A 17,221-nucleotide genomic window follows, 5' to 3' on the forward strand; every position below is an offset into this window, starting at 1 on the left:
TCCCCTGTGCTCTCATCCCGAGGCTGGCCAGGCTAAGGCAGTACAACAGCAGCATTCACCACATCCTCTGGAATATTCTCTACTTTATTCAAATCTTACAGGAGAAAAAAAAAGGTGGAAATGCAATGGGCAGACCTGGCAGGAGCCCCCAGGGAACATCACCCACATGGACCAGCTGGAAACCCCCCGCTCAGCAAACACTGGCCTGGCAGCTCTCGTGCACATGGGCTGGAAGTGGATCATACTCCTCCTTACAAATAGGGAACAGCAATATTTATTAAACATGTCGAGTTTTTCTGCTTTATTATGCATTTTACCTCTCCTCAGTCGTGATAAGTCTACACAAACCATTATTAGAATTTCTTTTGTTCCTAATACAAATACTTTCTTACTGTTCCTTGCACTGACAGTCACAGATTTTTTTTTTCCCTTGTGTTTTTAACTTTCTTTATCAATTTTCTGCACTTGATAACTTCTAACTCAAGGATAACTGTCATCTCTTCCTTTTATTATTCCTTTTTTTTCCTTTTATGCCTTTTTAATTCTCACTAGCATGGCAATGCCCAGCTCAGGCAGGAGCTCAGCCTGCTCGCGTGAGAGGGAAGGCAGGAGAGGGGGGCTCAGGGTCCTGCATCCTACTTGGAGACCAATTTTAAACCCAGACTATGGTTCTCACTTTATGGCAGAGACCATCCCTTGCTAGAAAGCACCTGAAAACGACACAGAGGACAACAGAGCCTGGAAAAGTAAAACTCGGGACCCACGTGGTGCCTTTCTGTGAAATCCCACCAGGCCACACCTGTAACCAGGCACCATCAGAGCCAAAATGAAAACAGATGCCAACACATAAAAGCCTATTTAAACTAAAGCCTGAGAAAATCAAACAAGGGTAGAGGAACATTCAGGTTAAGTGAAGCATTTTCTATTGATGAGGTCATAAATGTACTGTATCTCTGAAAAACTTCCTAAAATTTCAGGTAGCAATCAAAAGACTCAATGCATTACAGTCCAGATCCGAACTATATCGGAATGATGGAGTTGTGCTGACAGAGAAGCAAAGGGTAATAAATTAAACATGATTATTGTGTCAGTAGGATCAGAGAACCTTTATGGACTGGAAGCCCATCAGAGAAAGTCAGAGCACAGCTACAGCATCGGGGAGCACAGGAGGATGCTCAAAATACCAAGGAATACCAGAGGCTGCAGGTCTCTGCCAAGGCAGGAAACACATTTTCAGTCACAGGAGAATTCAGCAAATCCCACAGAGACCTGCAAATGTGAAAGCAAGTTCAATGTAGAAGTGATGCCTGAGGTGCCACAGAGGAGATCTCTCCCCTCACTGTGTCCTCAGCCAAGGCACGTCGGGGAACCACAGAATCCCAGACTGGTTTGGGTTGGAAAGGACCTGAAAGATCATTTCATTCCACCCCCTGCCATGGGCAGGGACACCTTCCACTAGCCCAGGTTGCTCCAAGCCCCGTCCAACCTGGCCTTGGACACTCCCAGGGATCCAGGGGCAGCCACAGCTTCTCTGGGCAACCTGTGCCAGGGCCTCCCCACCCTCACAGCCAGGAATTCCTTCCCAACATCCCATCTAACCCTGCTCTCTGGCAGTGGGAAGCCATTGCCCCTTGGCACTCCAGACTCTTGTAAATAGTCTCTCTCCATCTTTCTTGCAGGCTCCCTTTAGGTACTGGAAGGGGGTCACCCTGAAGCCTTCTCTTTTCCACGCTGAACAAACCCAATTCTCTCAGCTCCTCCTCGAAGGAGGAACCATTCTATGATTCCATAAATGGGAAAATTTGTGTAAGTGTTAAAGGAGCAAGTGAAAGCCTTGCAGGTGAGATGGTGAAGTTGGAAAAGATGGTTATCACCTACCAAAGGGGTTTTTTAAATATATAAGCACAGTTTAACAGCATTGTGAAAAAGGCCATTAGAAACAAAACAACACCCTCAGAAAGAAATCAAAATTATGAGAATGTAAAATCAAGGAAGATACACTTAAAGCTGTAAAAAAGCCAATCCAGAAAAAGATTTTGGGAAACAGGTCACTGGAGGAATAAAACTTAATTTAAAAAAAAAAAATAAACACAGAAGCACCAGAAGTCTGCCAGATTCTGGTATAAATAAAGCACTAAAGAAAGATAAAACCACAGGATAAAATTCAACTTCTTTGCACCACTGCTAACTTGTGACAGGGCTCAGCAGTTCCCCTCCTGGACTCTTCCTTCACGAGGAATGAGCTGAGCATCCATCTCAAACTGTGTGGTCACCAGAAAAAAGCTGCAGCCCTGACTAGCAAAATTATTAGCAAAAAAATAAAAATCTACAGTGCCAAACAATATTTATCCCAAAGTCTGAAAGGCATTAAGCTATTAAAATCACCTGGGAAGCCCAAAAATCACTGCTATCCACCTCATGCTTATGGACCAGTGAGCAAGGAACGTGACCCCACTGTTTTAGAAGAGCTTCAAGGAACCACAGAACTTCATTTTTGTAGCAGAAAAATTCCTATAAATAGTAATTAAAAAATATAACTAAAAATCAGTGCTCACACAAACAAAAGAGGAACACCAGGAGTCAACAGGGTTTCTGCAGAGTCCTAAGTCACTAAGCTATGGGGACTGTTGGCAAGAGTGAATGTGGAGGTAGAACAGGGTGAGTCTGATCTCTTCTCTGTGGTGACCAGGGACAGGACCTGAGGGAATGGCTTCAAATTGTGACAGAGGAGGTTTAGGTTGGAGATTAGAAAAAGGTTCTTCCCCCAGAGGCTGGCTGGGCACTGCCCAGGCTCCCCAGGGCAGTGGGCACAGCCCCAAGGCTGCCAGAGCTCCAGGAGGGTTTGGATGATCCTCTGGGGCACAGGGTGTGACCCTTGGGGATGCGCCTGTGCAGGGCTGAGGGTTGGACTCGATGACCCTTGTGGGTCCCTTCCAGCTCAGCACATTCTGGGATTCTGTGAGTGAGTGGTGTGGTGTACCCAGATTTCGAAAAGCCTCAGACAAGTCTCCTCTATGAAGGCTGTAAGACAAGTGCACTCACAACACTTTCATATGCATGGGATGAAGTAAGAAGTCACCTCATTGATTAACCACTGATTAAAAGACGGAAAATAAAGGGCAGAAATAGTTCGTTCTCACAGTGGGGTCCCTCAGACATCTGCTCCCTGCACCAGGGAAGGTTTGGAGAAAGTAACACACCAGGGGGAAAACAGCACCATCCCCACGTCAGGGTACCTAACTGAGCCATTAGCATTCACCAGAGCACACGGGGAGAGCCAGGGCACCTCTCCAGCAGCGACGGAACCAGCACAGCAACTCATTCCAGGGGAGGGAACAGGGAATGTGTCCATGCATAAAGCTGCATCCACAGCCCTGAGCACAGCCCTGGTGATCCCACCTGGAAAGGGACTGCAAGAAATAGAATGGGAAGAAAGGAAGCAAACAAGGGCAAGAAGGGCAATCCAGCAACTCCCATGGCGTGGACAGGGAACTGCCCCAGGAGCAGCACCTCAGGGACAGCAGCTCCCCTCAGGGAGAAGGGACACACAGGATGCCTGGTCTGTGCTTCCCAAAGCACAAAGCTAAACTCTAAAAATAAACTCCAGGAGCAAGGGAAAGCAAACATTTTTCACTCTCCTATTTGCCTAAATAAATTGCAGATGCTGCAATTATCCCAATGATTGCACTGGTGGTGGGTAAAACCCACATCCTGAGGGGCTGCAGCACGCGCTGGGGACAAGATACGAGGAGCCCCCAAGGGGTGAGCACAGCACTGAGGTGAGAAAGAAACGCCTGGATGCTGTGGCTGCCAGAGTGGAAAATACAGCTTTGACTATTAAATCATCTCTCCCATACCTGGAGCCACACAGGGCACAGGTATGAGACAGCTCGCTGGCAAGGCTGCAGGCTCACAAGGAAACCCCCAAAACAATCTGCACAATTGTCTTCTTCTTCTCATTTATAGAGTTGGTCACCACTCAACACCTGGTGATACAGAAGTGGGAATCCAAGCTGCTGATGGCCTGTGAAAAGGCATCCCCTGTCAGGGAGAGGGCACAGACACACCCAGGGAGGGCAGGAGACACCAAGGACCTCAACCTGGGAGAGCAGAGCTCGTGCAGAGGGACAGAGCTGGGGACAGGGCTGGGAGCAGAACTTCCTCTGCCTTGAAATATGGAGATGGAGAAACACAGCAATGCAGCAAATCACAGGAAAACACTGGAGGACAGACCTGTAGAGGAGCCCAAGAGGGGGAAAATGGTCATGATCCAACATCACACCTTCCCCACACAGAATTGTGAATAGTTCTTGCACAGAAATTAGGAACAGTGTGTTTGTCAGGTCCTCTGGAGAGGCTCTTCCACTCTGTGTTGGGTCATCTCTGACACCCCTAAATGACCTCCAGGAGAAAAGAACAGCCCCAAATTCTTTGAGTTCACAGCTTGAAGCTTGGAAAAACGTAGCAAAAATAATTGGACAAAAAGTTGAAAAATTATGATGTCCCGGGAAAAAAAAAAGTTTCTGCAGTTTGCTTCTGAAAAATTTCCTACTGCTTTCTTGGGTTTGTGGGATCATTAAAATAGCTGAGCTGGGAACGTCATTTACTTGGTTGGTTTTGCTAATAAAGAGCAACTTCTGGGCTGGAACAGTGGGGATGTTTATGGGGGAAAAAATGCTTTTTGTGAATAAAATGGAGTCAACTACTGATATGTAAAACAGACCAAACGATTATTTATATAACAAACTATTATAACACGATCAAATTTTAAATATTAAAAAAAAACAAACCATTCTTTGGCAGAAAAGAAACCAAAAAGTAGTATTCCTGGTGCCAGAATATTGCTAAATGAAAGATTATATTAATGGATTTGTACTTCTTGCATGAGGGCTCTCCTGTCCCAGAGACAGCTCAGGTAGAGGGACAGTGTGTTTTGGAAACAACATTGGCCAAACACTTGAAAATTACATAAATCCAGAGGAGACAGGTAATTTTTTTTTGCTATTTTTGGGTGGGAGGAAGGAAGAGGCTTGAAAAATGTAAATATTCTAATACAATTTTTCCTCCAGAATGATATTTTGCTCGTGATATTCTCCTAACAAAATGAACTCCTCCTGTCCTGCAGAGGCAAAGGGACAGGCTGGAGCCCAGGAGTTAGGGACCATTTCACCGACTTCAGTCAAAGCTACTTGTGGGGTAATTTAACCACAAGCTTAAATCCCTGCAGGACTCGTTCCTAAGTGAATTCCTAAACAGAACAAAAATTAAAGATCGAAGATTAAAAATAAAAATTTAAAAATAAAAACAAACGAAACCACATAATCCTATGAGGAAAAGTCAAGAAAGAAATGGAAAATTCCTTCCTGGCTCCATGGATGCTAATTGCATACCTTGTGCTAGGAGCTGAATATCATAAATTTCTACATATATATTTAATTAGGTTAATTTGCAAAATGTAGACATATGTCTGCTTAAAGTAGACAGGAACATTTCATTTTATATATTTAAACCTCACGTAATGAACTCCAATCACAGTGTTTATGCTGCAGGAGACCAAGGAGCTCCAAACAAGGAGCACAAACATTTACCAGTGAGACAAACAAACAGCCACAACGTGGGACTTATCTCCTGCACCTTATCAGGAACCAAAAGCAAACGCAGCATTCTCAGCAAATCTACATTTTGGCAACTAAAACAGATAAGATTACAAAGAAAAAAAATAAAATTGAAATACAAGATTTCAGGAAAAGGCACTACTATTTTTCTTGATTTGGGGGTGGTTTTCTCATTTGTGGATGGCACCACTATTCCCACTGAGGATCACAGAACATCCTGAGTTGGAAGGGATCCACAAGGACCACCCAGTCCAACCCCCTGCCCTGCACAGACACCCCAACAGTCCCACCCTGTCCCTCAGGGCATTGTCCAAACTCTCCTGGAGCTCTGGCAGCCTTGGGGCCGTGCCCACTGCCCTGGGGAGCCTGGTCAGTGCCAACCACCCTCTGGGGGAAGAACCTTTTCCTGAGATCCAACAGATGGTCCAGTGGACTCATGCCGACATCCCTCCAACATCTGCCAGCACTTCCAGGAGCAGGTATTGCCTCACTGCTCTCAAACCACGTGCCAGACAACTTGGATCTTGCAAACTTGCTCTAGATCTATTTTGCCCCCACCAAACACAATCTATTTGCATACATTTGCATTTTTTCTTCCTTGCCCAGCGCCCTCCCCAGCTCGTGGCACAGTGAGTCCCCTCCAAGGCTGTCTCTGGCATGTCCCAACAAACCCAATTAAGGAGAAATGCTAATTCTAACTGCTGTTATCACCAACCAGCCAAATTTCAAGGCCTGGAAAATAATGACAGATAAGAAGGTAAAAATACCCCTCCCCTGGAGTTAATATGCACTTTTTGCCTCAGTGGTATTAACCACAACCCAGAGAGCCAAAGCCACGTGCTCCGAAGCCAAGTCAAAGCACACCCTGGGACAGCCTTCCTGGGGGTCAATTATTAATCCCTTCACTGGTGAAGTCCAACTCTAGCCCTGCCAGCCCCCACTGGTCCCATCAGCTCATGCCCATCAGAGAGCACCCAGCAGCAACCCCAAGGCCACCAACTGCCAGGTCCCAGCCTGTCCCCTGGTGTCACTGCCACTGCTGTTGTCCCAACAATGCACTGGAGCATCTGGAGAGCCCAACGTGGGTCCCACCAACAGCATCACCTGACTGCAAAGAGAAATCCCACTGATTCCCAAGGGGATTTTCAGATCCTCTTTGCCAGCAGCCTGATCCAAATCCAGCCGTGCCTCCCTACAGAGGTTTCCAAATTGCATAGAGAAATTCAAAAAGGTGTTTTATTTCCAACCAATAATTATACTGCATTCGCCCAACCCTCCCTTCTGACCCTCAAAATTACAAATATCACAAATGCCAGTGAAAGCTCAGTATTTGCAGCCCGAAGACTAAAGCACATCAGATCTCAAATGACAGATTTATACCCAGAAAGCAGGAACTGTTCTTGGGTTTCAAGTCAGAGACCTCCTGGGGCTGCCTGCACACCGTTCACCGGGATGCTCCCAGTTCAGCTTCCAAATACTCCCAGCTCAGCTTCCAAACTCCATCCCCCAGTCTGCAGAGTTAACATAAGAAATTGTACAAATCTGCCGAAATTTGGTTTCATTCATTCTCGCCTCGTGTAGCCAAGTAAACAGAATAGTAGTAAAAAAAACCCTCACCAAAATACAGACAACTCCATTTCAGTCACGTACCCCAGAGGCTCCACGGCACCCCAAGCCCTGGCCAAGGGCCATGACCACGCTCTGCTCCAAGTGGGGCCAACCCACGTAGCTCCAGGTTTTCCTTCTGGTTCCCCTCCCGGCTCTCCCACACCAGCAGAGTGGCTGGCTTTGGTTGCAGTTTTGAAAACTGAGGTTTAATACTTCTAAAAATAGACCTAAAGCAATTAAATACTTGTACTAAAATTGCTGTCAACGTACTGGAAGCAGAACCTAAATGACGGGCCTTCAACGCAAGCACACCCAACTTCTGAAAACTGCCTTCTGCTGCTATTTTGGGGCAGGAAAGGATCCCTACACCCACACAGAGTAAAAAATTAACTTTCATAAAATTACTGCTGCCTGTGTGTATCTAGTAGAAGGAAATCACAAACAGTATTAAAACCTGAAGAGCCTGGAGACACAGTGGTGCCATCAGGATACCAGCAATGGAATGTGACCGCATTTGGCCCGTCCCAGCCTGGCTCTGCTCACTGCCCATGGACAGGTCTGATAAACACAGCCATTCTCACTTCCATCAGCCCAGCCTTGGGTGGTAGCATTCCTAATTTCTAAGCCAGTGCAGAGGACACCGATGGCTCTTGTGTTACGCGACCCAGGCACAGCTGAACCCCTTGCTGGTGTGGACCCAACAGCCCTCACACCATCCCAGACCCATCAGAGATCCCCACCCTCCAACAGTGAGTCTCTCAGACACATCCATATGCACAAACACATAGGCACATGTATTGATCCCTCAGATACAGAGGGAACTCCTCAATGTCTTCAGCAGCTTCAGCCTCTGCTCCACACACCAACATTCACATTTCCCTGGGTCAGCCCCTTATCAGCACTGGCAAAATCTCCAGTGTCTACTTTTCCACTTCCAGCCTTATTTTTCACATCACACCAGCCAAATACAGATGTGAAATATGCAGGAGCGCTGCAAATTACACCAAGGAAGGCCTTGCCTGTATAATTATTTCTTTGCAGGTATAGTACAGCAGTGAAACCTTTCTAAGTGCACACTGGAGTGCCTTGGTAATACAGGTGAGGGAAATAAAGGGGGAGGAGAGAGACTGCCAAGGAAAGCTATTCTGGCAGAGGAATTGGTGTGGTGACACTGGACCTCCCACCAAAACGCAGGATGAACTGCTGCCCCAGGCCCTTGGCATGGGAACAGCCATGGGGGCACACACAGCCCTCCATGTCAGCCCTGCCAGGCTGACCCAGAGCTCAGCAATTTCACCCCAAAACAGCCGTCTGGCCTCCAGCTTCTCCAGGGGCAGCACAGCTCCATCAACCACAAGTGTCATCACCTGGCAGGAACCTGAAACTCTGCCCTGACCTCATCCAAGAGTCACCTGTGCCACCCACACCCACAGAGGCACAAGCACAGGGTTCAGCTGGTTACACCCCCCAGGGGAGGCACAACATGCCCCGTGTGCCCCCACACTGCCTCCACTCCCTGGGTGCCTAAGGCACCATCCCAGCTGGAGCAAGAGCTTCCAGCGTGCTGGCACAGGCCCTCACAGACCAGGTGATGAACCAGAGCTAACCACCACTCAATTGCCAAAAAAACTAAAAAGCACAAATCACAAGATCTCTTCTATATGGGTACAGAGGTGGTTTAAGCAGGAGTATGAATTCCAATGTACCTGTATCACTTCCACATTCCTCATACCCTCCATGCCATGTCCTTCCCCAAATACAACACTCAGAATGAGCAGCTTCTTCGCAGTTGCACTTTCAATGAGCACAGGGGAGTATTTTCTCTGCTTAACCTGATTTTTTCTACCACATGTTACACTGCCCACTTTGGGAACACAAGAGACTCCAACAAGGAAAACCCAAGTAACTCAGAAAGCCACTGTGCAGCTTGCCCAGCACCTCCATGGGCATTTACACACTCAGCAGTGTTGGGATACAAAGCCCATGTTACAGGAGGTCCCCTGTGCCCATCATTTTGGGATCTGACCAGCACACGCACATTTCAGAGTCAGCAAAGTGATTTCTGTGTGGGAAAAGCCCAGACTGACCCCAGCCCCAAAGACAACCAACACTCACACTTAATGCCAAGGAGAGCACTCAGGAGACAGCAAAAAAGACCCAGGGATGGGGGTCCCAACAGGACGATGGATTCAAGGTCTAAATATTGAATGTCAACCAAATGACCCTTCTGTCTTTGTAAACACCCAAGGAGTGGGTGCATAGCAGCTCTGACATCTCCAGCACACACATGTCTTGGGAAAAGACCTTCTCCACAAAAAGGGCATCTCCTCCAGCCTTTCCCCTCTTCCAAAGAAAATATACGTGTGTAGCAATGCCTCCCACATCCCACGACTCACCTGAACATGCAGCAGCCACAGGCACATCTCAGCTTCCCCAAGACCCCAAGGGACAGCAAGCACCAAACTCTGCCCCACTCAGAGCCAACCACATGGCTGCAGCCACGCTTTTTGGGGAGAACCAGCTGCTGCTGAAGCCACCCATCAACTCAATCTGCTGCTTATTATTTATGATCATTAAATTTGGCATCCTCTTGATTATGTTCCCGAGCAAAAAGCTCTATATATGTGTTGTATGTTATATATGTTACCTATTATTGATTATATGTATTAATTTCTTTTCACTGCCTTTCTGCTGCAATGTTACCTGACTCCTGCTGTCACCAGAGCCAACCAAGGTGACCAGGGCACACAGTCAACCCCTTCCCCACACACCACATGCCACTGCCTTCCCAACTCCCTTTTCCCATTCCTGGTGCCATGGTTTAAAAATTCAGCTCTCCCACAGAAAGGCAGAGCTGCTGTGACAAGTTGCACCAGAGCCCTGATGAAAGACACCTCGCAAATGGTTATTTTTCACATACCATCCATGGTAAACAGCAGCATTCATTGCTATTCCCTTGCTCCAGACAAATCAATGATTGTTAATGCAAAGTCAACACGTCCAGATGTAGTTTGCATACTAGTTAACCACTAAATTGGCATCACATAGTACAGAATAATCAAGAGACATTCAAGGAACCAAACAAAAGCAAAAAGGAGGCAGATGACTAGCAATTAATCCATAAAAGACCTTTAAAAATCAGAAACTTCTTCCCCAAAAAACTCGGTATGACCAAACTGAAGCCATAAATGTGAAATTCCAAATACACGCAATGCCAGATGCACAGAAATTTAGAAATGACAAGAAATAAATATCTGCTGGTGCTATTTCCTCATGTCCCTCACCAAAAAGCTCCCCACAGCCTCCAGCTGTGATGGCAGCCCCTGCCCAGGCACCTCTTCCCCTCATCCTTCCCTTCAGTCCCCTCTTGGCACATTATGGGCAAACAGAGCCTAATCCTGCAAACCTCTGACAAAATTCACATTTCAGGGTGGCTCCCCCTGACTGCAGGACTAACCCTGTCCGATTCACAGCCTCCAGCATGATTAGCACACAAATAATCACTGGCATGGATCCGAGCAGGCCCTGGAGCAGCCAGAGCACCCTGAGCAGCACCAGCAGGGTACAGTGGGATCAGCAAAGCCTTGTGTGTGGGCAACACACTCCCTGCACACACAGACCCACCAAAGTACCTGAGGTGGGCGACCACACGCTCTCCTGATCACCTGCACTGGGCCATGCCCAGAACCAGAGCGACGCCCGAGACGCTCAAGCTGAGGATGCTCAAGCAGAGGCCAACAGAGCCTCAACTGGCAATGCCAGGGACCCTGAAAGGTGTCATTCCCAACACTGCACACCCACCCAGAGCCAGTGTAGCTCCACAGGGAGCTGTGCCATGGGGAGCTGTGATGTGGGGACCAGTCAGGGCCATCACCCAGCGCCAGGTCAAGCCCTGCCAGCCATGGTGGGAACACTGAGATCCTTCAACAGGCACGGCATCCAAAGAATCACAGATCCATAGAACATCCTGAGTTGGAAGGGACCCATCAGGACCATCCAGTCCAACTCCTGGCCCTGCACAGACACCTCCAACAATCCCACCCTGTCCCTCAGAGTGTTGTCCAAACCCTCCTGGAGCTCTGGCAGCCTTGGGGCTGTGCCCACTGCCCTGGGGAGCCTGGTCAGTGCCAACCACCCTCTGGGGGAAGAACCTTTCCCTGAGATCCAATCTGACCCTGCCCTGATGCAGTGGGCACAAATCCTGACTCTGTATCAGCATGACCCTTGCAGTGGGTTTCAACCTTCTCTCAAAAAAAACCCAATTTTAAATTAATCTAATTTTTAGAACACTAATTTCACTACTGCACTTGCATAATTGCAAACTTGACTGTGCATCACCTGGGCCACGTGACTGCACCGTGCACTGAACTATTCCCGGCGTTGCATTATGGCAGTGATATATATTTAAATTATTCTGGAGTCATGCGAACAACCTCCTAAGGTTTTTATGGCATTTGCGTAAATATTATCTACCACTTTAATAATATTATGTCTGTTTTCATTCAGCATTGAAAACATGTCTATTTTCATCTTCACTGAGGATGAAGTCCTGGAAATTTTTCTTTTTTTTAAAAAATACATTTCAGTTGTGTCACAAGAAATCTGGTGGTATCACTCAGCTGGGCTCCCTCCCTCCCTCCTCCTCCTTCCAGGCTGCCAACAGCAATTTTGAAAATGATAAAATATTGATCAACTTTCCAGAAAAAATTAGAAAAAAAAAAGAAAGAAAAAAAAATCCCCCTGAAAGCAAGACTGCAATGAAAAACTATGGAATCGTTTTTAGGCAGGAGGAGGTTTGTGCTGGAAGGACACGCAGAAAGGTGAGATGCAGCAACCCATTACAACCTCCAGCAGCATTTCCTCGCAGGAGGAACAGAACGGGAGCTGGGGTTGAAAAGACACTGATCTACAGAGAGTTAAAGATGGGATGGTTGCAGTTCCACACCTCGAGTCCAGCCAGGCCCCCAGAGCATCCCCATCGCTGCAGAGGAGACCTGCAACACCCAAACCCACCTCCAACAGCCACCCAAAATTCACCCTATTCCCACAACAGCTGAAAACAGCACAAAACACACCTAAACTAAGGCCTTCCCAGCTTCAATTCCTCTGTTTACAGATAGCAAGATAAACTCAAAAGATATCATTGAAAGATATTGTCAAATGTTGGCATTGTGACCCCAAAACTGAGCATTTGTCATTATTTGTCATTAAAATGCAGCACCCCAAATATGCTCCCCCAGCCCCAAAGCACAGCCCTGGGGATGCTCCCAGATCTCCAGGTGTGGGGTTGGGCAGAAGAAAAGCAGCATCAAAATATCTGTTTCACACAAGAAAAAAAATGTGTGAAATTTAAAAAAAAAAAAAAAAAATTACAGCTAAATAGTTTCTCTGGGTATAATCACAGAGTACGTGAAAGTTCCAGGGCGCAGCTCAAGGAAGGGAATTCTTGGAGTACAATGATATGCAAAAGCCACCACGCTACAGCTTCCTGGATGAAACCAGGAATAAAATATTCCTCGGGATTGTTTAATCCAATTGGGAGCATTGTGTGGAATTCTGACCCACATGTGCCACCCTGCTGTAACTGCACCGGGCACTCCATTCTTTGCTAAAAAAGGGATTCAGGAAGAGGGTGGGTCCTTTTCGGGGAGGCTGGGGGGCACACAAATGCAAAAATAAAAACATGGACTTGACATTTCAGAGTATTTGCTCCTCCACCCAAGAGTTATCCTGCTTTTCAGATTTTTCCCATCTCCCCCCCCCTCTGAAAACCACAAAACAAATAAAGGGGAAGAAAGCGAAAAGCAGCCCCCGAAACCTGAATTCAGCAGCCACTCCTGCCTGATTTCCAGCAAGTATCAAGTTACACTGAAATAAAAATCAAAACCAGAAAAAAAAATACAAACAAAAAAAAAAAAAAAAAAAAACCCAGCCACAAAATCAAAAAACTTTTCAGAGGTTTGAGATTCAGAATTAAAAATTCGTTTGGGATTGAAATTTAAATTGATTTTTTGCAGTGCCTGGATTTCAGCATTTGCTGGTGGGGCCCCAGCAGCTCCAGAAACTCACTTTGGAGTTCAAAATTTCAAAATGCCTTTTTCCGAAAAAAAAAAAAAAAAAAAAAAAAAACCAACCCAAAGTGCTGCAGCTGTGAAACAGCCATCTTGCTATTTTGTCCCCATTTTAGAGAGGATACTGTGTCAAGGTTGGTAAAACTCAATGTTGACCTAATCTTTCCCTTCCTCTCCCTCCCCCACTTTCGGGTGGAAAGGCCATGGATCTCTCCTAGATTGCTTTTTTCTTGAAACAATGTATGTTTCAGTGCTCTTTTGTTATTTATTTTTAAAAAGATCAATACCAAGACCCCAGTATTCAAGGGCAACCCTACAATAATAAACCAGTGTGTGCACAGTCCAGAACTCACAGGCACTGTGTAACAGCAAGATAATAGGGACAGAAGAGCATTTAAAACAAAAAAAACCCGAAAAAATCCCAAAATAAAAAAAATTATGAAAAAAAAATATTTTCAATTCAAACTCTAGCAAGGTTTTAACAGTCAAGGAGAAAAAGGATTTTGAAATTCAGAAAAATATCATGGCTGAACCCTTTAAAGGCATTTTAGTTTAAAAAATACCAAAATCACTAAATCTGCAATTATTTTTTCACAATATTGTTAATTATGTATATTTGTAATATCATGGCGGACCTTATAATAAACCTGTGTAAATATTAGATTTATATGAGCCACAGAACCTGGAGTTGTTACAGTGTGTTTAAAAAAAGAAAGGAAAAAAAAACAACTAAAAACCCTACTATGGAAATTTTTTTTCTTTACAAAAGAAGTAGGAAATTAAATGCTGGAAACTGTTTTAATTATGCCAGGAGAAACCATCCGAAAAGCCAAGAAATTCTAAAATAAAACTGACATTCGACTCTTAAATTTGCTTGTCCTCGTGTTTTCCTGGACTGTGTTTAGAACCTCATTGTTTAAGAGCAGTTTTGCATGAAATCCAAAATCACCAAAAAAAAAAAAATTTGGGTGTGTCCACAGCAAATTTTCTGGGCTCTTTATTTTCCTGCAAAACTCCTCATTTCAAACAAATAACTTTAAGTACTGCAGCAAAAAGGAAAAAAAAATAACCCTGAGTTTTGGCAGAGCGTGCTGCACAAGTTCAAAATTACAATGAAGCCCAATTCCTAATTGCTCCGGAACAGCAATTCTCCCACTTTCCCAAACTAATCCTTCCCTGCAGCTCACCCGGGGGGGCCCACCAAAAACTTGAATCACTTTCTTTTCCCAGCACTGTGCTGCTCCCAGGCTCCGTTTTCGTCCAGAAAATGGGGGTGGGGGGGAAGAAAAACCTGAATTCATTCAAATTCCTGCTTAATTTTCATTTCCATGAGCTGGGCTTTGGCTCCGAAGGGACACCCACGACATTTGCGGGGCGCTGCGGGGGCTGCGGGGGGAACCCCAGCTCGGGGGAGCCGGCCCCAACTTTCTAGGAAAAAAAAAAATTAGAAAAAGCAGAATATTTTTTTTTCAATTTTAATTTTTTTTTTAATTTACGAAATACTCTCCTCTAGGTGGCGTCGTTTTAATGGAAAAAAAAATGGGAGGAAAAAAAAAACGTTCGGGAGGAAAAATTAGAGAAGGGGGGAAAAAAAAAAAAAAAAAAAAAAAAAAAAAGAGAGAGAGAGAAGGAAAAGAAAAAGAAAAAGCCCTGGGATGGGGAGCGGGGAGAGGGGAGCGGAGCGCGGCGGGGCCGCGCCGGGTGCGGGGCCGGGGTGCGGGGCCGGCCCGGGCCGCGGGGCCGCTCGTCCCCGACATGGCTGCTGAGCTCCGCTTTGTTTTCCGCCCGGTCCGAGCGGCCGGCGGGGCCCGGGAGCCGCGGGGGCTCCGCGGAGCCGCTCCCGGCGCTGCCCCCCGCGCACTGCGCCAAAGCGCCGCCGGGGCTCCGCGCCGGGGCGGCTGCGGCTGCCGCCCTCCCTCCTTCCCTTCCCTTTTCCCTTCCCTTCCCTTCCTCCCCGCTCCCTCCGCCTCCCCCCGGGGACACGCCGCCCCGGCCGCCGCGTACCTGCGCTGGCACCGCCGCCGCCGCCGCCGCCGGAGCGGAGCCGTCCGGCTGGTTCATGGGGCTGGGGCGGGAGCAGGCGAGCCCCGCGCCGCCGGGGCCTGCGATCCGCCCGCCGCGCACAAAGCCGCCGCCGCCGCCGCTGCCTCCTTCCCGCCCTCCCAGGAGCGGCGAGTGGGGGCGATGCCCCCGCTGCGCGGGTGGGCGGCTCGCCGGGCTGCTGCAGCCCCCCTTCCCCCCGGGGCATGGGCCGGGGCGGCCGCCGCGGGCACGGGCGCTGCCGCTCAGCGGCGCGGCGCGCAGGGCTGGGCGGGCGCCTCCCGCTGCCGAGCCCGCGCCGCCGCCATCACGAGCCGCTCTGGGGGCAGCTCCAGCCGCAGCGCAGCTCGCAGCCGGCGGCGCCGGGAGAAAGGGGCTGAGTCTGGCCCGGCGCGGCAGCCCCGCCGCCCGCCCGGCCGGCCCCGCGCTGCCCTCCCGCCCCCGCGCCGGGCACCGCGCACAACGGCCCGGCCCGGCCCGGCCGCCCCGCGGGCGCGGGGCCGCTCCGCAGTGTGAGGGGGTGTGTGAGGAGGTGCGGACCCCGGCCCGCTGCCAGTACCCCTCTGGCACCGGGCACGGCGCTACGGAGTGGCCCCCGGGCCGGGCGGGGGGTGAGAGCCCGGCGGGGGGAGCCGGGGCACGGCTCCGTCTCGGCAAGGGACGGGGCACGTCGTGTAGCGGAAAGCAAAGGGCCCAGGGGTGAAGCGGGACCCCACAGGGTGTGAGGGGATGGATGGGCCCGCGGAAGGGACCCGAGGGAAGGGCTGAAGCTGTGCCAGGGCAGGGTCAGGTTGGATCTCAGGGAAAGGTTCTTCCCCCAGAGGGTGGTTGGCACTGACCAGGCTCCCCAGGGCAGTGGGCACAGCACCAAGGCTGCCAGAGCTCCAGGAGGGTTTGGACAACGCTCTGAGGGACAGGGTGGGATTGTTGGGGTGTCTGTGCTGGGCCAGAGGTTGGACTGATGATCCTTGTGGGTCCCTTCCAACTCAGGACATTCTGTGGTTCTAGGATTGTGTGAAGGGCCTGGGCAGCACCACCCCTGCCGTGCTCCCTCAACTCTTTCTTCCCCTTCACAGCTCACCCATGGCTCAAATCACCCCCTGCCTATTGATCCCGAAGCTCCCAGCCGTTGGTCCCCTACTGTGTGAGAGTTGTTTCACCACAATGCAAAGAGGGAAAAGCCTTTCCCCATCCTCACAGGAAACTTATCCCAACACCCTGTCCCTCCACAAAGAGCTATTCCTCTCCACGCGCTCAGGACGCTCAGTGCTGCACAGCAAACTTTGTTATTCTCCTCCAAAAAGGCAAAAAAAAAAGAGTGTTGCTTTTCTCCTGGAAAACACACAGCATTAACTATGAACATAATTACATCTCGTGCATACCTGGTGTTTTTCTCCCTTGTGAAGCAGTGCCAAAAATAGTTATTAATAGTATTAAAAAATTAATCTGAACCCGTGAATTTCCCTGCCCTGGCCCATGAAAACCTCTTTCCCAAGAGCTCTGCAAAACTAGAGATTTGTGGAGAGCCAAACGCTGATTTTGCTCTTGTTGCCCAGCCTAAAGATAACTTCAAAGATATTGCAAAACACAGATTTATTTTTCTTAATATCTTTTATGCAGATTTCATTCCCAAACGCTGTACGGTCAGATAATGTAATTACAGAGCTAAATAAAAACAAAGGGGCAGGGGAATTGGTGGAGACGTTGGGCAAGGGAAGATGTTTTCCGAATGAGCTTAAAAGGGATGTGGGAAGTCAAGAGGCAAAAACCACTCACGAGGCTCTTTCAGCCCCAGTGTTGACGTGAAGCAGAGCCAGTAGGAATCCCCCATGGACCAGACTAAAGCAAAATCGGTGTTTAGCAAACAATAATGTTTGAGGAAGCTTT

At 48.3% G+C, this 17,221-nt stretch overlaps 1 protein-coding gene across 10 annotated transcripts in view; it reads right to left on the bottom strand.

Annotated features, from left to right (window-relative positions):
- The window catches only part of ZNF618 (zinc finger protein 618), a 167,156-nt gene extending 151,501 nt beyond the window's left edge, over positions 1 to 15,655 (bottom strand). For 3 of the 10 annotated variants that reach the window (XM_027727101.2, XM_027727098.2, XM_027727095.2), the window contains exon 1: positions 15,299 to 15,655. In XM_027727101.2, the coding sequence (XP_027582902.1) occupies positions 15,299 to 15,355 (57 nt within the window). In that variant the 5' untranslated portion in view covers positions 15,356 to 15,655. The remainder of the gene's footprint in view (positions 1 to 15,298) is intronic. The other 7 variants (XM_027727092.2, XM_027727091.2, XM_027727090.2 and 4 more) reach the window with 3 other exon arrangements.
- Between the last annotated feature and the right edge of the window lie 1,566 nt (positions 15,656 to 17,221).

This window comes from Pipra filicauda, unplaced genomic scaffold (assembly GCF_003945595.2).
Source record: "Pipra filicauda isolate LSUMZ 115617 unplaced genomic scaffold, ASM394559v2 scaffold333_size800053_pilon, whole genome shotgun sequence".
Taxonomy (NCBI): domain Eukaryota; kingdom Metazoa; phylum Chordata; class Aves; order Passeriformes; family Pipridae; genus Pipra; species Pipra filicauda.